At 48.5% G+C, this 22,461-nt stretch overlaps 3 protein-coding genes across 4 annotated transcripts; 2 read left to right on the plus strand and 1 right to left on the minus strand.

Moving 5' to 3' along the window:
• Window positions 1–1,190: 1,190 nt before the first annotated feature.
• On the plus strand, window positions 1,191–11,778 carry Gal3st4 (galactose-3-O-sulfotransferase 4). Of its 2 annotated transcripts, none has more exons than XM_051205264.1 (4): window positions 1,191–1,301; window positions 2,595–2,908; window positions 3,099–3,402; window positions 10,448–11,778. In XM_051205264.1, exons 2-4 carry the CDS (start codon window positions 2,784–2,786, stop codon window positions 11,444–11,446), a joined length of 1,428 nt encoding a protein of 475 aa, XP_051061221.1. In that variant the 5' UTR covers window positions 1,191–1,301; window positions 2,595–2,783; the 3' UTR covers window positions 11,447–11,778. The 2 variants fall into 2 exon arrangements, with proteins under 2 accessions (XP_051061221.1, XP_051061222.1); XM_051205265.1 differs by having other exon boundaries at window positions 1,194–1,301; window positions 2,807–2,908.
• Window positions 11,779–12,675: 897 nt separating this feature from the next.
• On the plus strand, window positions 12,676–16,993 carry Trappc14 (trafficking protein particle complex subunit 14). The gene is made up of 11 exons (XM_051205189.1): window positions 12,676–13,240; window positions 13,466–13,561; window positions 13,660–13,789; window positions 13,903–13,989; window positions 14,135–14,255; window positions 14,349–14,496; window positions 14,807–14,889; window positions 14,973–15,136; window positions 15,660–15,814; window positions 15,964–16,157; window positions 16,250–16,993. The coding sequence occupies exons 1-11, from the start codon at window positions 12,830–12,832 to the stop codon at window positions 16,401–16,403; spliced, it is 1,743 nt and encodes a 580-aa protein (XP_051061146.1). The 5' UTR covers window positions 12,676–12,829; the 3' UTR covers window positions 16,404–16,993.
• Window positions 16,994–17,373: 380 nt separating this feature from the next.
• On the minus strand, window positions 17,374–20,862 carry Lamtor4 (late endosomal/lysosomal adaptor, MAPK and MTOR activator 4). Its single transcript, XM_051205289.1, has 4 exons — window positions 20,777–20,862; window positions 20,266–20,346; window positions 17,920–18,037; window positions 17,374–17,689 (listed from the first exon to the last, which is right to left on the minus strand). The coding sequence occupies exons 1-4, from the start codon at window positions 20,777–20,779 to the stop codon at window positions 17,592–17,594; spliced, it is 300 nt and encodes a 99-aa protein (XP_051061246.1). The 5' UTR covers window positions 20,780–20,862; the 3' UTR covers window positions 17,374–17,591.
• Between the last annotated feature and the right edge of the window lie 1,599 nt (window positions 20,863–22,461).

A 22,461-nucleotide genomic window follows, 5' to 3' on the forward strand; every position in this document is an offset into this window, starting at 1 on the left:
GGGGAGGGGTATTGGCATGGGGGATACCTGGTATTGGAAATGGACAAATAAACCTAGCTGGGAGTGATGTCACATGCCTGTAAACCCACTATTTGGGAGGCTGAGGCAGGAGGATTGAGAGTTGGGCACTCAGCTCACATAAAAACAGCTAGGTGCTGATAGTGGCACAGGATGGGGTGGGGAAGATGGACCTGGGTTGCATTTGGCTCTTTAAAAGCATCTGTTTTAAGTGGGGGAGGGGGGCTCATCTTGTGACCTTTGCCATCCACATCCTTCACAAGCTTCCATTTCATATGTCAGTGTTTATTGGTAAATAAATAATAATTTATTGGACCATACGTGTGGCTTTCTATAGTGTGTGTGTGGGGGGGGGTGAGGGCGGCATCTGTCCTGCTATGTCGCTCTGCCTTAATCCCTTGAGACAGGCCTTCTCACTGAACCTGGAGCTAGGTTGGCAGCCAGCAAGCTCCAGTGATCCCCTTCCACACCCCCATGTCACTGACGGTATAGGCAGATGCACTGTGGCTATGCCCAGCTTCTTCAAATGGATGCAGGGGATTAGAACTTGGGTCCTTATGCACGTGTAGCAAGTGCTTTTCTTCCAGTCTGTTCCATATTCTTTGATTTCTCTCCTGGGCATCTATAACTGGCTCCATTTCTACCTGCTTCTTGCATCTTGGAGTCTGTACCCTGAGAGCAAGCAGCCCTAAGGAACAACCGCAGATTTCCCAAGCCTAAGGTCTGAATATCTTAATCTATTACAAAAAAAAAAAAAAATCGTGGAGATCAAACAGGAATCATTTGAGGAAGTACTTGTAAAAGTGCAGAACACCAGGCCTATTTATGTTAACACACCACTGCCTTTGCCTTCAGGGTAAAGGCAGCAATTCTTGGCAGACTTTAGCTATTTTCTGTCTGTCTGTCTCCCTCCACCCCATTTCTTTTTCTCTGTCTCTCTCATTCCTTTCACCTGAATAAATCTTTTGTGGAAAGCAAAAGAAAAAAAAAAAGATGTAATTGATGCCTACTTGAAAGGAGAGTAGAAGTGGCATCCTTCAAAGGCAGGGTAGGTGATCTTTTCCCCAGTGGACTGGTAAAGGGGCAGGGAGGGGAGAGACCCAGATTAAAAGGAGCAATGCTCAAGCAAGCAAGCAAGCAGCTACTTGGACTGGCGGGACAAAGGGAGGGGAGGGGGAGGAGTCTGGGTGCTGAGAAAAGTTTGTGGGGAAAGTTGATCCGAGGAGCCGGGCGGTGGCTGGGACAGCCCGACCTGATTTTTCCACCGCTCTCCTTATGGCCTGGTGAGTGGCTAGAGAAGCTGAGTCTGGAACCGGTGGAGAGACGTTTGAATTTATGGAAGGAGACTTGAAGGGTTCTCAGAAGACCCTTAACAAAGGGCTGACGACAGATGAAGCAGTCGCCAAAGCTGCAGAGGGGACCATGAGCTGGGATGAGGGTAATGAGGAGAGCTCGAGATGGATGGGAGAAATAAAGTGTAGCTCAGGATAGAGGAGTTGCTGGCTGAATTCTGGGGGCTGTGGTCGGGGAGGGAGTTGGGGATAATGCCAGAAGGAGGCGGGCCTCTGGATTCTTTTGGCTTGGGGTCACCCTGGTAATTTGGGGAAGCAGGATGTCAAAGCTTGTTGGAAGGACCTTGATCTTTGATTGCTGGGTGTAATCTGAAAAGATGGAACTATACTCCAAGTTGATCATGAAGCTCGGGGCCTAGGAAAGAAGAAAATATCTCTCTCTCTCTCTCTCTCTCTCTCTCTCTCTCTCTCTCTCTCTGTGTGTGTGTGTGTGTGTGTGTGTGGTGTGTGTCTGTCTGTCTCTGTCTCTCTGCAGTGTGTGTCTGTCTCTCTGCTCTCTCTGTGTCTCTGTGTGTGTCTGTCTGTCTCTGTATCTCTCTCTGCTCTGTGTGTCTGTCTCTCTGCTCTCTGTCTCTCTCTGTGTGTCTGTCTATCTCTGCCTCTCTCTCTGCTCTGCTGTGTGTGTGTGTCTCTCTCTGCTCTGTGTGTGTGTGTGTCTGTCTGCCTGTCTCTGTGTAGGTGTGTGTCTGCCTGTCTCTGCCTCTCTGCTCTCCTGTCTCTGCCTCTCTCTGCCTTTCCTATGCACTGTTAAACAGAATGAGGAAGTGAGATGGGATGCATCTAGGGGCTCTGTAGTCCCACATTTTCAGTAACCCCTTTTAGACCCCCTATACTAGTTCCAGGAGGGAGGTTCTTCATTCCTATTTGTGATTGGCAGAGGGACTAGGAAGGTAGCCAGGACCTGTATTGACCTCATGAGCAAACAGGTTCAATCTCATTAGGTGTCTGTTTCATTTGAGGTCTGGGTTCTGGCTTTCTCACCTTCCCTTTTAAATATCCCAAGCTTAGGAAGGGCTACAGTTGGAGAGTTGGGGGTGGCTGAAGACAACCAGGTTGGCAGAACACCGTGTAGATGCCAGGTCATCTACAAGGATCTGGTATAAAAAGCTAACGGGTAAAGACACACCATCCCTGCCTCGGGTCTCTGTAGCAGCAGCAGAAGAAAAGGTTCTGCCCTTCTCCTTAGACTCCTCTTCTCCCCCCTCCCCCCCATTTCCCTTCTAGACGCTGACAGAGGCAAAAATCTGCTAACTCAGGGGGCAGACTCAACCAGGGTTGTGAGGAGGCCTGGGGAATGAGCCCCTGATCTCCAAAACGTACCTTCCACGGCTGCACGGCCATCTCCAGCTTTCTCTGCCACCCATGGCTCTTGGCCCAGGCTCTGTCCCTGTCTAGTCACTTCCCTTGTGACAAATGGGTCCTCTGTCTCCTGCCAGGACCATGAGGCTCTGGAGGCCTCGGAGCCTAGGGGTGGCTCTGGGAGTCTTCATGACCATTGGATTTGGCCTCCAGCTCTTAGGGGGACCATTTCAGAGGAGGTGAGTACTCATTCTGTCCTACCTCTCTGACTATATCCCCCCAAAACTACTCTTCCTTAACCCCACCTGGGGATGTGACTCTAGGGGGTAAACACTTGGGGGTGCATTCCTACTGTCTGTTCATCACAAGGGCCCACCTGCTCCACGTACTGGCTAGGGACAGGGCAATCCCTTTACTTTCTCTTTCTAGGTTACCTGGGCTGCAGCTCCGACAGTCCTGGATCCCTTCATTGGGACCAACTGCTAAGTCTTGCCTACCCCGACAGCGGCTTGTATTCTTGAAGACACACAAATCTGGGAGCAGTTCCGTGCTCAGTCTCCTTCATCGTTACGGGGACCAGCAAGGGCTACGTTTTGCCCTGCCTGCCCACTACCAGTTTGGCTACCCAAAGCTTTTCCAGGCCTCTAAGGTCAAAGGTTACCACCCCCAGAGTTCAGATACCAAGAAGCCTTTCCATATCCTCTGTCACCACATGAGATTCAACCTGAAAGAGGTGAGGAGGTTCAGGGAGGGTGGGGTTGAACGGGAAAGAAAACTCAGGCTTGTGGTCAAGATCTGTAAGAGAGGGTTCCATGACTTAGTATGGGGGGGGGGTTCATCCACAAGTTGGACCCTAGGACATAAAGATGAGGTCTTCTATTGCTCTTTCTACAATGTTCGTTCTCTGGGGCAGGTGTAGTGCTGGGAACCAGTGTGTTCCTTTCTTCCATATGGGATCTGTGTGTGCATGTGCTTGTGGAGGCCAGATGCCAATTCCAGATGTGTTTCTCACTCTCCACCTTAGTTTTGGAGACTGGCAGGGTCTTTCACTGAACCTGGAACTTGCTGATTCAGATAGACCTGCTGGCCAGTGAGCCCCACGACCCTCCTGTTTCTGTCTCCCTAGTGCTGGAGTTATATGTGTTAGAAAGAAGGAAAAGAAAAAACCGGAAAGAAAAAAAAGTTTCAAAAAACTTCATGTCAGTTCTGTATTAAGCAATCAACAGAGTGCAGAGCAGTTGGACATGTTGAAAGTCTGATGGTATACACCTGTAACCCCAGAACTGGGGAAGTTGAGACAGGAGGAGACTGGAGGTCAGACTAGGGATGTAGTCCAGTTGATAGGATGCTTGTCTAGCATGCATAAGGCCCTGGAATCAATTCCAGCACCACATAAACTGGGTGCACACCAGTAACCCTAGCACTTGGGAGACAGAGCCAGAAGGATTCAATGTCAAAAAATTAAAAAAAAAAATAGTTGAAGGCCAACCTGAGCTGCATAATCAGACCTCTGACTCAAAAACAAACAACAAAGAGACCCCCAACTTGGACCTCAAAGCAGACTTCCTATGGGAGGGATACACACATTCTCTCACATGCTTAAACCAGCGAATACTTGTTGGAAGAGACAGAAAACACACATGGACTGGGTGTGGTGGCTCACACTGTAATTCTAGCACCACGAGGGATAAGGAGCACCTGGCAGGAGAACAGAGAAAGATTGGTGAGGTGGGTGAGGAACTTTCTTTTGAAAGATCAGATGGGGTTTTCAAGTAAAGGCTTATTATGCTTCTTGCTCTTGCGCTCTCTCGCTCTCCCTCCCTCCCTCCCTCTCTCTCTCTCTCTCTCTCTCTCTCTCTCTCTCGTGTGTGTGTGTGTGTCTGTCTGTCTGTCTGTCTGTATTTGATACTGGATCTCATATAATTCAGACTAGCTTCAAACTCACTTAGTAGCTAAGGATGATCTTGAACTTCTGATGCTCCTGCCTTCATCTCCTGAGTGTTGGGTACTGATGTGTAAAGATGGAAGTTTCTGTCCCACCTGGTCCCACAACCAATTTGCCCCAAATAAACACACAGATGCTACATTAATAATAAAACTGTTGGCTGATAGCTAGGGTTTCTTATTGGCTAGCTCTGTCTTAATTATTATTAACCCATTTCTATTAATCTATGTATTGCCACAAGGCTGTGGTTTACCCATAATCTGGCATGTTATTCCTTGGGCAGTATGGCATCTCTTTGTACATCTCTCCCCACCTTCTCCCCTCACCCTCAGCCTTCTCCTGGTCTGGTAGGCCCACTTATGCTTCCTGCCTGGCTATTGGCCAATCAGTGTTTTATTCATCAACCAATAAGAGAAACATATATACAGAAGAACATCCCTCCTCAACTCCTTTTTTCTGTCTAAATAAAAAGGAGGATTTTAACTTTAACATAGTAAAATGATATATAACAAAACAGTTGCCAAGTAAGAACTGTAGTTAATGTTTAATCCATTAACATTTGGCAAAATTTAAGGAAAATATTCTATCTTCTATCCTGTCTTTGTGAGTCTAAAGTTTTATATGTAACTTATCTTTTATAATAACTAAGGAAAACCATAACCATAACTATTTATCTTCATCTCCATCAAAGACCTCAGAAGGATAATATTATCAACTCTAGAATGGACAGAGACATCGCCCAAAGTTCTTCTGTAATGTTGGGGCATCTATCTTCAGCCTGCAGACCAAGAGTGTCTGGCAGACTTCTCAGCAAAGCAGGAAATTTGAAACTGTCCTGTCTGTATTGGCAGTTTGTCATTTTTCTCTGTATCCTGCAGAATGTCTGGCAGACTCTTCCATGAAGCAGGAAGCCTGTAGGACTGTCCTATCTTGTTTTGCAAGTTCAGCAGTCACTTTCCTGTGGGTCCTGCATGTCCAGTTTATACAGCATATAGTCAAACAGTACAGGCAACAGTTTCTTGCACAAATAGCTAGTCTCACCATATCGAAAGCAATCTCCATAATGAATTTCTTCAATGCCCATCTTCCTTTCTGACGTAATTGGTATTGCCAGGAGCAGTTGTGTCTCATTGTCAAGAAAAACCCTAATAAACCAGTTTAAATGCCATATTCTGAAGGTCTTTGAAAAGTCTGAAGAATATCTATCCATCTCAAATATATCTCTGTATATGCAGAAAACTTAACTAACATAACTATAAGTTTTGACTATTATAGATGATTATATGTAATCTGTATTTAATTATAAATTACATTTTAAATGAGCTATATAAACACAATATCTAAACAAGAATAGAAACATATAACAAAAGTGACCTTAAATGTGTATCAATAAATCAAAATTCATACCAATACAAAATATTCATTTCTATATCATATTCCCCTTTTTTCTTTAGAAGGACTGACTGTGATTAATAACCATTTATAGCCAACCCTGTTTAAATGAAAACAAACATTTATAAACAATATTTGGGAATTTGGGTGTCATTCTCTCCTAACTGCTTCCTGCTGTTTGGGCTACCATGGGGATCCTTAGAAGACCCACAAACATGGCCAAATCCTGACTGTAGTAGTCTGAGGCTGTATCATCTCAACTGTTTTGGATGTTGGATCACCTGGGCAATTGCTTTAGGGGATATTGCTTGATCAAACCATATTAGTCTTGAAGGAATCCACAGCTTTTCTTTCTTTCTTTCTTTCTTTCTTTTTTTTTTTTTTTTTTTTTTTTTTTTGTGGAAACAAAAACAAAATCTCTTTCCAAAGTAACATGTCCTTAGACTTAAATTTGAACACAAGGCATTTTAAAAATATGTAAATTGGCTTAATCTAGCAGTATATATAATCAAATGTCTTTTAGCAGCTGTTGCTCTTTACTCAGTAACAAAACAATTCAAAGACAACACAATAGCATACAGTACCCAGACTCTGTGTATTTTCCATCTTTATGTGACTTTTTAAAAAATTACTCTATTTCTTTTACTTTTTTGTTTTGTTTTGTTTTGTTTTTTGTTTTTTGAGACAGGGCCTCTCTGTGTAACTCTGGCTGCCCTTGAACTCACTCTGTACACCAGGGTAGCCTTGAAATCACAGAGATCTGCTTGCCTCTGCCTCCCTAGCGTTGGGATTAAAGGCATGCACCACCACACTACTTCTTTTCTTTTAAAGGACATTCTCTACCTTCTCTCCCTCCCGCCTATGCTTCCTGCCTGCCTATTGGCCAATCAGTGTTTTATTCATCAACCAATAAGAGAAACATATGTACAGAAGGACATCTCCCATCAGATATGCACAAACCACCATCAGTTTATACTGTGGTGGTGATGGAACCCAGCCCTTTGTGAATGCTAGGCAAGCACTCTACAAAGTGAGCTAGTTCTCTAGCTCAGACACTCTTTGGGAGGGATAGTTACCATTATGACACTCACCATTCCATTAGCCCAGAATGGTCCTAAAACTCATGGTAGTTCTTTAACTCAGGCTTTCAGAGTGCCAGAATTGTAGGTGTGAGCCACAATGTCCAGTAAACACCAAATATTCTTGGTGTTTTTTGTTTGTCTGTTTGTTTGTTTGTTAATGAAGTACTGGGGATTGAACCCAGGGATTCCCCAGACATGCTAGGCAAGTATTTTACCACTGAGCTATATTTGCAGCCCAGACTGGGCATTCTTAGAGGAAGCAAACCATCACAAAGACATGATTATGCATATATTACACACGTGTGTATCAGGAGAGTGTGCACAGTTACTAGAATAGCAGAAATGGCCCAAACACTTTATTTTGAAATAGGCTCTTACTATATACTCTGGGCTTTTCTTGAATTCTCAGCTATCTCTCCTTCCTCAGCCTTCCAAAGGCTAGGATTACATGTGGTGAGCCACCATATCCTGTACACCCTTGCTCAAGGCAAACAGGATTGTACGATGTTAGGGCCAGCAAGGGGCCACTGTTGTATAATGAGGAGCTACTGTTAAGAGTGGGACAGTGACAAGGATCCCTGAATTAAGTTCCTCTAATGGCTGAGAGATGACCTTCATGGTCAACACCATTCATGAACTACCTATCATGTTCCAGGCACTTCCACATTCTTCCATATACTAACCCAGATTTAGACCCGAAGAAACAAAGGTGCTGATAACATCAGGGAAATACCAAAGTCACACAAGGAGCAAATGGTAGAACTGGGAACAGTTATTTTGATGCCAGGGACAGTTAACTACCTTCTGCTTTGCCCTATGGCCATTGCCTATATTAATGAAGAAAATTAAAAATCCACTTAAGGAAAGCCTTAATCCTTTTTAAAAAAAAATCTTGGCTTATAGGATGTGTGTGTCAATAACTGTGACACAGGCAAGTGTGTACTATGGTGAGTGTGTGGCAGTCAGAGGACAACCTTGTGTTAGTTCTCACCTTCCACCTCATCTGAGACAGGTTCTTTTTTGCAGGCTGTGGCTATGTACTCCAGGTAGCTGATCTGTGGGCTTCTGGGGACTTCCCTGTCTCCACCTACCATCTCTCCATTGGAAATTACAGAGGCATGCTACTACATCTAACTTTATTTACATGGAGATCCAAACTCAGGTCCTCACACTTGCACAGCACTTTACCCACTGAGCCATCTCTCCAGCCTATCATAGCTACTTAAAAAAAAAAAAATCAATGCCCCCCCTCCCGGTCAGTAAACTTTCAGTCTATCCTGTGCCCCCACTCTTAAATCTTCACTTAATGAAATGTGAATGGCCATCTGTTTTCTGGCAGCCTCCTGCAGAGTTGAGGAGGAGATAGGAGTTTGGGGAATGACATTTCTTCACACTATGAGAAATGTAACCATTTGTTCTCTTTTGGGAAGAATGGTTAAAGACTGACAGATACCTTGTTGCGGATTTGGGGGCTTGCTCATATAGTTTCCAGATGCACAGCACAACACCTTAAATTCCAACTAAGTTCCTAATATCATTTTGGAGATTGAGCCAAACTTATTTAATGTATTCATCTAAGGATTTATTTATTTGTGTGTGTGTGTGTGTGTGTGAGAGAGAGAGAGAGAGAGAGAGAGAGAGAGAGAGAGAGAGAGAGAGAGAGAGAGAGAGAGAGACTATTCTATATGCCTATGCATGTACAAGGAGGCTTAGAAAGGGTAGCAGGAGGTTTTCAGGTATCATTCTCTGTTCCTTTGAGACAAGGGTCCCTCCTGGACGTGGGGCTAGGTTTTCAGTTAGGCTGGAAGCCAGCAAGCCTCAGTGATCCTCCTGTCTCTGCCCCTTTTGGAGGTAGACTTACAGACATTTGTAGAGATACCTCATTATGGGTGCTGGGAACTAGTTCTCAAAATTGCAGTATATAAGATCTTAACCAGTGAACCATCTGTCCATCCCCTGATCCTAATTTTAAAAACTCCCTTAAGGACAGACTTATTACCAACTGCCACTGTGGTAGAGAAAGGTTAGGTTCCATGATAAAAGTCATTATCAGGGAGGAAACCTTCAGTGACTAACATGTCAATCAGTCAGCTGGGCCATGCCACAACACAACTCAGCCTGATTCCCCAGTTACCTGCTGAGTAAGAGACACATCCCAGACTTTAGTCTTACCCATTTTCCAGCACAACCCCACGCCCACCCCAAATGCACTACTTCAGGGGTGTCTTTTTTCCTCCAAGATCTTTAGGAGCTCCAGAAGAGCCTTGTGTGGCAATCATCTTAGACTGGCCTGAGAATACAACCGCTGCTACTATTGTCCCCCTCCTTCCATCCTGAGGAGCCTCAAGGCCAGTTGCTTTCTTGAAGCTGTGACCAAGAGTCCCAGAAAAGGCATTTGATCTCTCTCTCTCCTCTCCTCTCTCTCTCTCTCTCTCTCTCTCTCTCTCTCTCTCTCTCTCTCGGTGTGTGTGTGTGTGTGTGTGTGTGTGTGTGTGTGTGTGTGTGTGAATGCACGATGGCCATGCTGGCACCTGTCTATAATTACAATGCTCAGGTGGCTGAGGCAGGAGTTCAAGATCACCTGGGCTGCGTAAGCGCCACCCTGTCTCAAAACCCAGCAGGGCTGGGGAGACAGAGTAAAATGCTTACTGTGCAAGCCTGAGTTTGACTCCCAGAGCCCATGTAAGAAAGCTGGGCATGGTAGCAGGCTCTTGTGTTCTCAGCACTGAGAGGACAGGCAGCTGAGTCCCTGGAGCTCCCTGCCTGAGGAAATGACCCTCCCCCCAAGTCCACATGCACAAGGGCACCCACACAAACAAAAACTCAATACAAATAGATTTTTGTTGTAGGAGTAAACACAAAGTCTGGTTCTTATAGGTTTTAGGTGTGTGCCAGCCATCTCCCAGGGTTCTACCTGTCTCTGCCTCCTTGGCACAGAGCTTATGGGTGAGCACTCCTGTGCCTGACTTTTATGTGGGTACAGGGAGTATGGACTTGGTTCCTCTTGCTTGTGTGGCAAACACTTTGTTGACTGAGCCATTTCCCCAGGTTTGAGAGTATTCATAAACTAAAGAAGACACAAAGACCCAAGGAAATTAATAATCTAGAGGAGCTTTGTGTGTTCTGAATTTCTGACTAGCTGCTACCTCATGTATTCATCTCAGTCACCTGGGTACCCCGTGACTACTTCCCTTTTGCAGACAAGCAAACTGAGTCTCAGGGGTGTTACATAACCACCCCCCCACACACACACACACAGATCTCCCAGCGAGTAAGAGAAGCTAAGTGTTCTGAGGGCTCACCAGAGCCTTAGCTTGTACTTATTCTCTCCTTAGTCAAGCTCTTTTTCTCCTCTGCAGGTACTTCAGGTCATGCCTTCTGACAGCTTCTTCTTTTCCATTGTCCGAGATCCAGCGGCTCTAGCACGCTCTGCCTTCTCCTATTATAAGTCAACCTCATCGGCCTTCCGAAAGGCACCATCTTTGGCTGCCTTCTTGTCCAATCCTCGAGCCTTCTACAGACCCGGGGGCCGTGGCAACCACTATGCCCGCAACTTACTATGGTTCGACTTTGGTTTGCCCTTCCCCCCAGAGACGAGAGTGAGTCCACATCTACCCAGAGACCCCAATCCCCTCCAGTTACATATTGTGCCTTCTAGTGCTGGCCTTGGAACTCTCTTCCAGCCTGTGACCACAGTTGCTAATAGTCATGAACAGCCAGCCAGCTTTGTTTCTTCAGACTTTGGGCCCTCATCTTTTATCCAGTGGGGTTTGGCCTGGTTAGACTCAGTCTTTGACTTGGTCATGGTGGCCGAATACTTTGACGAGTCATTGGTTCTGTTGGCAGATGCCCTGTGCTGGGGTCTGGATGATGTAGTGGGCTTCATGCACAATGCTCAGGCCGGAAGTGAGCAGAGGCTCAGTGCTGCCAATAAGAGTGTGGTGAACGAAGAGCAGCAGCTGACTGCACGGGCCCGAGCGTGGAATAACCTAGACTGGGCTCTGTATAATCACTTCAACCGTAGTCTGTGGGCACGGATAGAACAATATGGCCAGAGACGACTGCAACGTGCTGTGGCTGAGCTCCGTGCTCGAAGAGAAGCTCTGGCTAAACGTTGCCTGATGGGAGGTGAGGCTTTAGACCCCAAATACATCACCGATGTAAGGCTCCGTCCGTTCCAGTTTGGTTCAGCTAAGGTTTTGGGCTATGTACTTCAGAGTGGACTGAGCCAGAAAGATCAAGAGGAATGTGAACGCTTGGCTACCCCTGAGCTACAGTACAAAGACAAACTTGATGCCAAGCAGTTTCCCCCTACAGTCTCCCTGCCTCTCAAGACATCAAGGATACTGTCCCCATAGGTATTGGATTACAAATTAGACACAAGATGCATCTTCGCTTCCCTCAGAAGGAAGAGGAAGTTTGCTCTAAGGTGAGACTGGAGTTGTCTGGCTTTTCTGTAGGAATTCCAGCAACATCTGCTCCCCCACCCCCAGATGCCCACTTTGTTTCTTCCAGCCTCAAAGTAGATTTATGTAGCAGTTCCCCCAAAGCCCCCTGGAGGGGCAAAGGAGTGAGCCAGAGAAAGTTTAGGATATGGTATATCCATTTCTCTATGAAATATTTGTTGGGGAGCTGTGTTGATTTCACTGTGAAAATATTTGTTGGATGAATAAATGATATGAAACGTTTACTTATTTTTTTAAAAAAATGATTAGGTTTATTTTTTGTGAACCAGTGTTTTGCCTGCATGGGTAAATGTACACCACATACATGCCTGGAACTGGAGTTACCAATGATTGTGAGCCACCACGTGGGTGTTCGGACCCAAACCTTGTTCCTCTGCATGAACAGCAAGTGCTCTTAACCTCAGAGCCATCTCTCCAGCTCCCGGTTGCTTGTTTTATGTAGGGCTCTCAAGGGCGGAAGTGATGAAGAATCTTTCGTTGGACAGAAATTGAACTGGAAAGGGTTCTTTCTTTTCTTTTAATATTTCTTCAAGGCTAGGAATATATCCCATTGGTAAAACGACTGACTAGCATAAGGCTGAGGCTCAGGCATGCCAGTAACACACACACACCACCATAAACAACCACCACAACAAAAATTCAAGAAAAAGACCGGGGGGGGGGGGGAGGGTTAAGCTCAGTTGGTCGAGTGCTTGCCTCGAATGCACGGCGGAGTACCTGATGACACATACCTGTAATGCCAGCACTCCGGAGAATGGAGGCAAGAGAATCAAAATCTGAATTCATCCTCGCCCAGATAGGGAGTTTAAGGTCAGCTTGGGCTACAGGAAACTCTGTCATAAAAGCAAAGAAGAGTGGGGGGGGGGCAGAAAGAGAAAATTAAGGAAGCGAGCAAGGAAGAGAGGGAAAAGAGAGGGGGAAAAGAAGGAAGGGAGGAGGAGGGGCAAATAAAAATAAATTCTACCCAAAGAACCCTATCTAGTCACCTACAAATTCCTCAGCACCTCACCCCTGTGCCCCATCCATGCACCCTTGTTGGCTACGCCCCCTTCCTTCCGCTTCCGGTTTTTCTCCAGTCATTCTGCTCTGCACCCCAGTTCCGGCGCCGCTGTGTCTGTGTTCCGGGTTCGTTCCCCCGGTTTCCGGGCCGGGCGGGTGTCTCCCGCTGCCGGGCGGAGCAGCGGCCCTCGGGTGTCGGGACTCGCCGGCCGAGCCCCCGCCGGCCCCGCGGCTCCCCACCGGCCCGGCCTCGGTTGGCGTCGCCTTCCCCGCCCAATGGAGTCCCAATGCGACTACTCGATGTATTTCCCGGCCGTGCCGCTGCCGCCACGCGCCGAGCTGGCTGGGGACCCGGGCCGGTACCGGACGCTGCCCCGGCGCAACCATCTATACCTGGGGGAGACAGTCCGCTTCCTGCTGGTGCTGCGCTGCCGGGGCGGCGCGGGGCCCGGCGTCGGGGGAGGCACGGGCTTGGCATCCCGAGGGGCCTGGACCGAGCTGGCGACTGCCCTGGCCGCCCTGGCCTCGGTCAGCGCCGGAGGGGGGTTGCCAGGGAGCGGCGGCGCCGGCGACCCGGATGCCGAGCCCCCGGGGGGAGGGGACCCAGGGGGCGGGGCCTTGTTTCGAGGCTGCAGCCCCCTTCTCACCCACGGCCCGGGCCCTGCTACCTCAGGGGGAGCGACCACGGTGAGGATCTCTGGGTGACAGGGCTGAGGGGAGGTTTGCTGGGGCAACAGAGGCAGTTTGGGGCATGGACTCTTTAGGGACCTGCCGCAGGAGTCAGATGACAGCATTGTAGAGGGACCTAAGACAGAGGGGAGGGCATAAAGGCTTGCCCTGTCTTGCAGAGGGTTGAAGGATCCTGCGTCTTTGGTAGCCTCCTGACTTCTTCACCCTTTTCACAACCCCTAGCTGCCTGTGGAAGAGCCGATCGTGTCCACAGATGAGGTCATTTTCCCTCTCACTGTTTCATTGGATAGACTGCCCCCAGGGACACCCAAGGCCAAGGTAGGGTGACAAAGCTAAAGGTGTTGCCCTATAATTCGGACGACATTTCAAGACCCGTCTGTCAGTCCTGATCATGGCCCGATGACTCCTGTACCTAGATTGTAGTAACCGTGTGGAAGCGGGAGGTCGAGGCACCGGAAGTCAGGGATCAAGGCTACCTGCGCTTGCTACAGACTCGATCTCCTGGGGAGACTTTCCGTGGTGAACAGAGCGCCTTCAAGGCCCAAGGTAGGGGAGAGGGGGAGAGCTGGAGTTTGGAGGAGGGGTAGATTAGAGGGGCCGCACTGGAAGGCAAGAAGTGTAAGGTAGAGGTCTGATTTCTTGTCTCATCCCCTCTGCAGTGAGCACCTTGCTGACGCTGCTTCCCCCTCCAGTTCTGAAATGCCGGCAGTTCACTGTGGCTGGAAAACACTTGACTGTGCTCAAGGGTGAGCAGATCTGCTGGCTCAAGGCTTGAAATGCAGCAAGGGAGTGGATTGGAGGGCCGTGCTGGGTCCATTATTCTAGGTAAAGGTGGGTTTGGGGGTGAGGGTGGGGTCTCACTACTCTGAATTGGCTGGTTCTACCACACAGTGCTGAACAGCTCTTCCCAGGAGGAGATCTCCATCTGGGATATCCGCATCCTCCCCAACTTCAATGCCAGTTATCTACCTGTCATGCCTGATGGCTCTGTACTTCTGGTGGACAATGTCTGGTGAGGTCCTGGGGAGGGCCAGGACTGTTGAGTGGTGGGGACAGAGACGGGACATGACAAGCTCATGCACTGCCTTCCATTCTTCTGAACTAGTCACCAGTCTGGTGAAGTGTCCATGGGCTCCTTCTGTCGGCTTCCTGGTACCTCTGGCTACTTCCCTTGTCCACTTAGTGCCCTAGAGGAACACAACTTCCTGTTTCAGCTGAGAGGGGGTGAGCAGCCCCCTGCGGGGGCCAAGGAGGTGAGCTGGTGTGTTCACAGGAGTGATGGGAATGGTGGGAACTGGAGATACAGTTCAGTTGGTAGAGTGCTTGCCTACGGAACACAGAACCCTGGGTTCTGCTGTCAGCATTGCTCAAATCAGATGTGATGGCATGTGCCTGCTGCGACCCTTGTACTTGGGAGGATAGGAGGAGGCTCAGAAGTTCAAGGTCAGCCCCAGCTATGTAAGGAGTTGGAGACCAGTCTCAAAGAAGACAGTGGAAGGGAATGGCTGTGGGCTTAAGAGAAGAAAGCTCTAACATGGAAGTCTCCCTTTGTCCTGTCGGCAGGGCCTTGAAGTCCCCTTGATTGCCGTGGTTCAGTGGTCCACCCCGAAACTGCCCTTCACCCAGAGCATCTACACGCACTACCGGTGAGTATGTGGAGGCCCACCAGGCACTTTCTGCTCACCTCTGCCTAACACATCCACCCAGCTTCCTCTTCCACTGCTCCTAGCCTGCCCAGTGTCCGCCTAGACCGCCCCTGCTTTGTGATGACTGCTTCTTGTGAATCCCCTGTTCGGACCTACGAGCGGTTCACTGTCACCTACACGCTGCTCAACAACCTCCAAGACTTCCTAGCCGTGAGGCTTGTGTGGACCCCGGAACATGCACAGGCTGGTGGGTCCCCTGCCAGGCTGAGATCCCGTCCCCTGGGAGGGTCAGGGAAAGATAGGATAGTGAGAACAGTTCAAAGTAACGCCAGCCCCACCTCAGTGGGTGACTGCAATACCTGGATGGTTGTGCTGAGTACCTGGCTAGTCATCCAGGGTCACAGATGGGGATTAAGGTAGGCAGTGGGCAGAGGCACTGGATCTGAGCTTTCTGATACAAATTCTATTACCCACTCATTTCCTAGCTTGGTAAATTACTTCATCTCTCTGGGCTTCTATCCTCTCTAAAACTGAGGAAATAACATCTCATGGCTTGTTATGCATATTAACGAGTTAGTGCACAATATTGGTTAGAACACACCCCGGCACACAACATTAACTACCATTGTCTATAACCCTGAGCAAAATATAACATTTACTCAGTTTACTCCACAGAGCGCCTTGCGAATTAAATGCCCCTAAGCTGGCAAAGACCTATGGGAGCTGAGGAAAGCTGTCCAGTGTTCACCGGTACCTGTTTCTGTCCCCAGGAAAGCAACTGTGTGAGGAAGAGCGGCGGGCTATGCAAGCAGCCCTAGATTCCATCGTCTGCCACACACCCCTCAATAACCTTGGCTTCTCCAGGAAGGGCAGTGCACTTACCTTCAGTGTGGCCTTCCAGGCCCTGAGGACCGGGCTCTTTGAGGTGGGCCCAGTGTTGGGTGGAACAGTTGGGGCTTCCTAGCTTCTAGAGGGGTTAATAAATGTCTTGGGTGGCACTAAAGGCTGGGCGCAGGGAAGCTGGAAGCCCAGTCCACCCTGGGTCTGTGTGAAGGTCTGCATCTTCCTACCCAGCTGAGCCAGCACATGAAACTGAAGCTCCAGTTCACTGCCAGTGTGTCCCACCCTCCGCCCGAGGCCCGACCCCTGTCTCGCAAGAGTAGCCCCAGCAGCCCTGCTGTCCGGGACCTGGTGGAGAGGCACCAGGCCAGCCTAGGCCGCTCGCAGTCCTTCTCCCACCAACAGCCTTCCCGTAGCCACCTCATGAGGTACGATCCTGGACTGGTGTCAGTTTGACCAAGAGGGGCGCTGGGAGGGATGCCACACCCTCCCAGAGCCCACAGCCTCTGTCTTCCTCCAGGTCTGGCAGCGTGATGGAGCGCAGGGCCATCACACCACCTGTGGCCTCCCCCGTGGGTCGTCCCCTCTACCTGCCCCCGGACAAGGCTGTGCTTTCTCTAGACAAGATTGCCAAGCGCGAGTGCAAAGTCCTGGTGGTGGAACCCGTCAAGTAGTACCGATCTGCTCGCTCAGCTCCGTGCACTCCAGAAACCAAACCCTCAGCCCCCGGAGGGCTCCTTATTCCTAGGCTGGGCCTCCCACTGTAGGCAGAGAGGCCCTGCAGAGCTGCCTGTCTGTGTCTGCTGGTGAGAGATGAGGGCAGAAGCTGTGAAATGAGCGGCGTGTCTGCAGCTCAGCCAACAGTATTCCCCAAGTTCTTGTGGGGGGGCTGGCCCCACCCCAGCAGGGCAAGGGCTCCAGGTGCACCCTTGCCCCCACCCTTCACTTTGTCCCGAGTTTACAGAACATTCTCATTCCTGTTCAGTCCTTCCCTGCCTCTGAAATTCCCTTCCACCCACCTGCAGGGCTGAGATTAGAGGGTGGTAGTGGTTAAAGGGACCCTGACAATGACTCTCCTGTCTCAGGGGTTGGGGACATAGCTAGGTGGCCTCTTTCTGCCACTTATGTTTACGTTGGCAGCCTAAAGCACTTTAAGTTCCATTTTTCTTGGTTTTTTTTTTTTTTTTTTTGTCTGTTCCTGTAACTTATTCTCTGACTCCATCATCCAACTGAAGTAAAACTATTAAAAGCTGTTCAGGAGGGAGTATGAGTGTTGTCTATGTGTTGACCACAGGAGAGATCACCTTCAGTATACAAACAGCTGCCTTCTCATCCGTGGTTCTCCAACCCCTAGTTTTACCGACTTTGGTTATTTTGAAACACCCTAGACTGGCCTTGAAACCACTATGCAGCAGCCCAGACTGTCTGGACCTTGCTGCTCCTGACGTGCATCTCAAGTGCTAGGATTACAGATGTGCACCACACCTGGCTCCAGTTCTCAGTTCTGTGATGCCTGGTGGTGGTCTTGTCCCACTGATGGATTGAGGTATGGCTGTCTCCATAGATGGTGGAAGACAGGTCACACAAGCTATGACCTCAGCCCCACCCAAACAAAGCACTCTGTGCACACATCCTGAGCCCTAGAAGGGTGGGACTGCTGTTTATTATGCAGAAGGGCAGAAAGGAGGGGACCCTCTTGCCATAGTTTCCCTTAACATAGATATCACTAAGCCTTTGTGCCTTGAGTCGGGGTGAGGAGGTGGCAAGGACAGGCCCAGTTCCAGCAGCGAGAAAGGTAGGGGACAGGTCCCCATCACAGGGCCTAGCAACAGTCCACTTCTCCAGCCAGAGCCTTCAGCAGCTCAGACATCAATAGGTTCCCGGCCTCGGTTCTGCCTCTTCACCACAAACACCCTCTGTCCGGACACAGTCACCAGCAGCGTGTGTTCACCAAAGACCACTGGAAAGGGAAGAAAGCAAAGTTAGTGGGTGCAGTTGCCTCCATGGAGGTCACAGCAAAATTGGCTGGGATGGGACAAAGTAATTATGCAGTTCACAGAGGAGAGGTGGCTGTGCAAACCCCTTCTCATTCTTGTTACTGAAGGCAGCAGTTGAACCAGGGACCCCAGGAAGGCAGAGAAGCCTCTAGAAGCAACCCTCCCCATACCTCCACCAAAGGCAGGAGCTCACCAGACAGGCGCTTGAAAGGGACATTCGTGCCATGGTGCAGCCGGAAGCCACAGGCTGTGCTGACCAACTCTGAGATGGTACTGGCTGCCTGCTCATCGTTCTCAAGGTCCCCAGATGACTGCATGTGGATGGAGGAGGGTAGGAGCAAAAAGTAAGAGCCCAGAGTTTGGAACAAATTCAAGGCACAGGACATCGGACTCCCATACTTGTTATGGTCTCCCATCATCTCAAGTTAGCCAGCATTAGAAAAAGTTTACCTAAAACTTCTTTATGATGGTGTTGCCTTCCCTTGTGCCATCCTTTTTTTTTTTTTTTTTTTTTTTTGTCCTGAAATACCAGGCTTTACTTGCAACGCTACTGGTGGTATCCATGCTGGAGATCAAAACCCTGGGTGTGTTCATCAAATGAGCTACCACACCCCCAGCCTCTCTAGGCAGGTTCTCCACCACTGAGCCACACCCCAGCTCCTCACCTAGGATTCTGGCAGATGTTCCATCACTGAGCTAAGTGCCCAGTCTTTAAAGGCTCTGTCTGCTCCCAGTCTTCCCACTAGTTGTCCTGTCTGTAGGCTATGAAGCAGAAACACCCACTTGTCTTTGAAGCTTTCCCTCAGGCCACTGCTTGGGTAAATAGTCCAGACTGCCTCAACTTCCTCTTCCCACCACTTCTACATGGGCCCATCACTAGGCTTAGTTCCTTTTGCTCTTAGTTTCCTCATCTGTATATTGGGGTCAGCAGGACTTATTTTATGGCCTTGTGAAGGTTCGAGAGAAAACAATGAGAGCATTATGTACCCCCATAATAAATGTTCTATATAACTTCTATCAGTCCACCTTAAACTCAGTATCTGTAGTCAGGCCATCAAAATTTCCCTTAGCTACCTCCTTGGTCAGTTTCCTTTCCTGAGTTATTTGTTCAGGCACCAAAGCATTTTTCTGGTCTTCCCGGTTCAAAGTCTTACTGGATGAGTACTTCAGAAAGGTAATGTACCTGCAGAACTACTTTCATCTAGTTATTACCAACACATTAACACCTCTAAGATACATTCTCTGGGCTGTGGAGATGGCTTAGTGAATAAGAGCACTTGCTGTACAAACAGGCAAGAGAACATGAGTTCAAATCCCCAGCTAGGCATGGCCACACTTGTAACCCCAGCACTGTGGGGACACAGACAGGTTGATTGCTGGGGTTTGCTCAGGGCTGCCAGTCTAGCTCCAGGTTGGAGAAATAAGGCAGAGAGTGCTAAGAGCAGGATTCCAATGTCTTGCACCGGACTCAGCACATGCATGGGCACACATCTGTGCACACATGTTCAGACACACACTAAAAAATAGATACAACGTGTTCTGTCCTTGTTCCTTATTGCCACTCCTGAAAAGTCCTGTAAAACCAATGGCGTGAGTCATGTTTTTGTTTTAGATAACCCTCAAGATTCATGCAAAGATGTCAAAGCTAGCCATAGGAAGTCCTTCACCACTGTAAGATTCTTACCACATTATCCTTCCTGCTCAAACCGTTCCAACACAAACCCACAACTAACCCAGACAGGGCCTGACACACTCAGGCAATTATGTCCAACTTCCAGCTCTGAGTGTTCTTTTCCTCATTCTCAGCTTTCTGCCCTTGCAGCTCAGCTGAATCCCTGCCTCTAAAGAATTCTTGCCCCCCCCAAAAAAAAATTCTAGGGGCAGGTGAAATAAAAGTGCTCGCTTCAACACCTGATGACCCAAGTTCAATCCTCAGGACCCACATGTTGGAAGTAGAACTCACTCCTGAAGGTTGTCCTCTGACGTTCACCAGCAGTGATACCCATATGTGCCCTCATGTGAATTTTAAAGATACACAAAATAAAAACATACTACAAGTGATTAGTTATCAGGGAACTAATTGTATGACTTTAGAAAAGTTAGTAAAAAAATTTTTTTGAGGCAAGGTAACATGTAGCTTTGAACTACTGATCCACCTGTCTCCACCTTTCATGTGCTGGGATGATGGGTTATGTCCCACCATGTTTGGTTTTATGCAGTACTGGGAATTGAACCCAAGACTTTGTGAGTGCTAAGCAAATAAACTCTCTGCACTGAGCTACATACCCAGCCAGCCCTTTGGTAACCTCTTTTATACCATAAAACAAGAGAGTTGGATTCCAGACATTAATTACTAAAAGCTTACTGTATGGCAAGCAGGGAGCCAGACAGAGGACAAAAATCAGACCACTGGGACAAACTGGGCAATATTTGAAGGGATTTCTGGACCGTATGTCTCAAAAGGACACTTCCCCAGCCCCCAACACACACCCCGTCCCGCCCTCGCCCAGCGCGCACGCCTCGCTTTCCCACAACGCACCGCCAGCACTGCACCTTCGCTCAGCACCAGGTAGCCAAGCTGGTCTGGGATTCTCTCCAGCCCCTGGGTCAGTGCGGAAGTCTAGTGGGTAAAGAAGCAAGGGGTGAGACGATTGATAGCCTTGCAGACCCATCTTTCTCCTGGATATGGCCCTTCTAGACCCTCCAAGTGGCTTGTAACACTGAGTCTCCATCCGCGGTCACTACTGAGCCCCCGAGCCCTTCTACTTGTCAAGTAGGCGACCCAAGAGGCCTTCCTAGCCCCTCCTCGCGGCCCTACTCATTCCAGTCCCTTGTGCTCCGCCCCTTGTGCCATCTAGACTATTCCCCAGCCGCAGAACACCCGGTGATTGAGCCTTCTCCATCTCTCTCTGTCGCATCCCTCCCATCTCCGTTCCCTTTCGGTCCCAGAACGCGACAGCGGAGTGCGGGCCATAAGGGGGCAACCGAAGCTTGGGGAACGGGTACGTAGAACCCTAGACGTGCACGCCTGCGCATGCGTTCTCACTCACCATCGCTGTCGAAGGTGCCGGGGGAGCCGTCTACCGGATAGGTAGCTTCCGGCCCCAGGCTCGGGTCATGTGGTTTCACCAGCTGACTCTAGCCCAGCCCTTCGCGTGACGATAGGAAGGCGAGTACGTCATCAGACTTCATCAACCACTGCGGAGCGCCGCTTCCCGGACACATTTGCGGATTGGTTGCATTTCCCCTACCCGGCGAGAGTTTCAGAAGAGTAGGCTAGTTAGTGGGCGGAGGCGGGACACACCCCCCACCTCCCGCTCTATGAACGTGCGCCTGTGCGCCCAAGGCTTAGGAGCAGAAACTGGGGCGATCTAGTGATATAAAGGGAGTTCTCCTTGTGTCCCGCTTTAACCTGAAGTGAGACACTAATGTGAAAGACGATGGGATGCATATGAAAAGCTGTTCACAATGTTATTTTTCTGTCTTGAGGAGGTTTAAGAGTGAAGCGACCCAAATATGAATGGGTAAATCAAATTATGTGCGTACACACAATGGCATATGATCAATACAAGGGAATAAAGTCCTGACATACAATCCAGCATGAGAATCTCGAAAACATGATACTGCAGGGAGTGACTGGTGATGAGTTTTTTGTCTTTTGAGGGGGGCCAGGGTGATTTAAGCTTTGTGGAATTTGTGTTGAAGATTGGCACATCTTTGTGATTTATGAATGTGCTGACGTCACTGAATCATACTATAATAGAGGGTGCCATTATAGGTTTGAAGAGAAAAATGACTCTAGAGAAATTTTCAGAGACCTACAAGACTGACCCCAACTAACAATCTGAGCAACAGTAGAAAGGCTCTCTTAAATGCCCTTCCCTGATTGATAACTAACTTATATGGCATCATAGAGCCCTCATCTAGTAGCTGATGGAAACAGAAGCAGACACCCACAGCTAAACACTGAGCCGAAATCCTGGAATCCAGTTGCAGAGAGAGAGAGGAGTGATAAGAAAAGGGGTCAAGATCAGGCTACAGAAACCCACAGAGACAGCTGACCTGAACAAGGGGGAGCTCATGTTCCTCCACACTGATAGCTGGAAAACCAGCATTGGACTGACTCAGACCCTTAAATGTGGTTAGAAGGCCTGGGCAGTCTAAGGGACCTCTGACAGTGGAACCAGGATGGATCCCTGATGCAAGAAAAGACTTTGGGAGCACATTCCCCATGGAGGGATACTCCCTTAGCCTAGAGGCAGGAGGGAAGGCATAGACCCTACTCCAAATGACTTGACAGATTTTGATGATCCCTCCTGGAAGGCATCACCCTCCCTGTGGAGTGGGTGGGGAGGTATAAGATGGGAGGGGGTCAGGAGGCATGGGAGGGAGGGAGTGGGAACTGGGATCAATATGTAAAATAAGAAAAAATAAATATATATATTAAAAAACAAGTAACATAAAAAACAAAAAAAGTATTACTAATTATCAATATATCTGACCCCATATTATATATTATATTATTAGACATATTCTATATTGTATTATTGTATATTGTATATAATAATTATTATATGTGTTATAATTAACTATAATTAATTATTAAAATGAAATTATTTGAAAAAAATAAAAGAAAGAGAAGTAAATATTCATGTACTGGAAAACAATTCTCATGTCTAATGACTTAACCCAGAACTACATCTATCAACAAAAGTAAGTCTTATAACAAGTGTGG

The sequence above is a fragment of the Phodopus roborovskii genome, unplaced genomic scaffold (assembly GCF_943737965.1).
Source record: "Phodopus roborovskii unplaced genomic scaffold, PHOROB, whole genome shotgun sequence".
In the NCBI taxonomy this organism is placed as follows: domain Eukaryota; kingdom Metazoa; phylum Chordata; class Mammalia; order Rodentia; family Cricetidae; genus Phodopus; species Phodopus roborovskii.

Excerpts from the sequence above, each read along its gene's own strand:
- Gal3st4 (XM_051205264.1), top strand. The coding sequence starts at position 2,784 with ATGGGTCCTCTGTCTCCTGCCAGGACCATGAGGCTCTGGAGGCCTCGG. Across the intron at positions 2,909-3,098 it reads GGGGGACCATTTCAGAGGAG|GTTACCTGGGCTGCAGCTCC; the intron begins GTGAGTACTCAT and ends TTCTCTTTCTAG. Across the intron at positions 3,403-10,447 it reads TGAGATTCAACCTGAAAGAG|GTACTTCAGGTCATGCCTTC; the intron begins GTGAGGAGGTTC and ends TCTCCTCTGCAG.
- Trappc14 (XM_051205189.1), top strand. The coding sequence starts at position 12,830 with ATGGAGTCCCAATGCGACTACTCGATGTATTTCCCGGCCGTGCCGCTG. Across the intron at positions 14,497-14,806 it reads CCCCTGCGGGGGCCAAGGAG|GGCCTTGAAGTCCCCTTGAT; the intron begins GTGAGCTGGTGT and ends TCCTGTCGGCAG. Across the intron at positions 15,815-15,963 it reads TGAGGACCGGGCTCTTTGAG|CTGAGCCAGCACATGAAACT; the intron begins GTGGGCCCAGTG and ends CTTCCTACCCAG.
- Lamtor4 (XM_051205289.1), bottom strand. Across the intron at positions 18,038-20,265 it reads GCGAAGGTGCAGTGCTGGCG|TCATCTGGGGACCTTGAGAA; the intron begins GTGCGTTGTGGG and ends ATCCACATGCAG. Across the intron at positions 17,690-17,919 it reads CCCTTTCAAGCGCCTGTCTG|TGGTCTTTGGTGAACACACG; the intron begins GTGAGCTCCTGC and ends TTCCCTTTCCAG.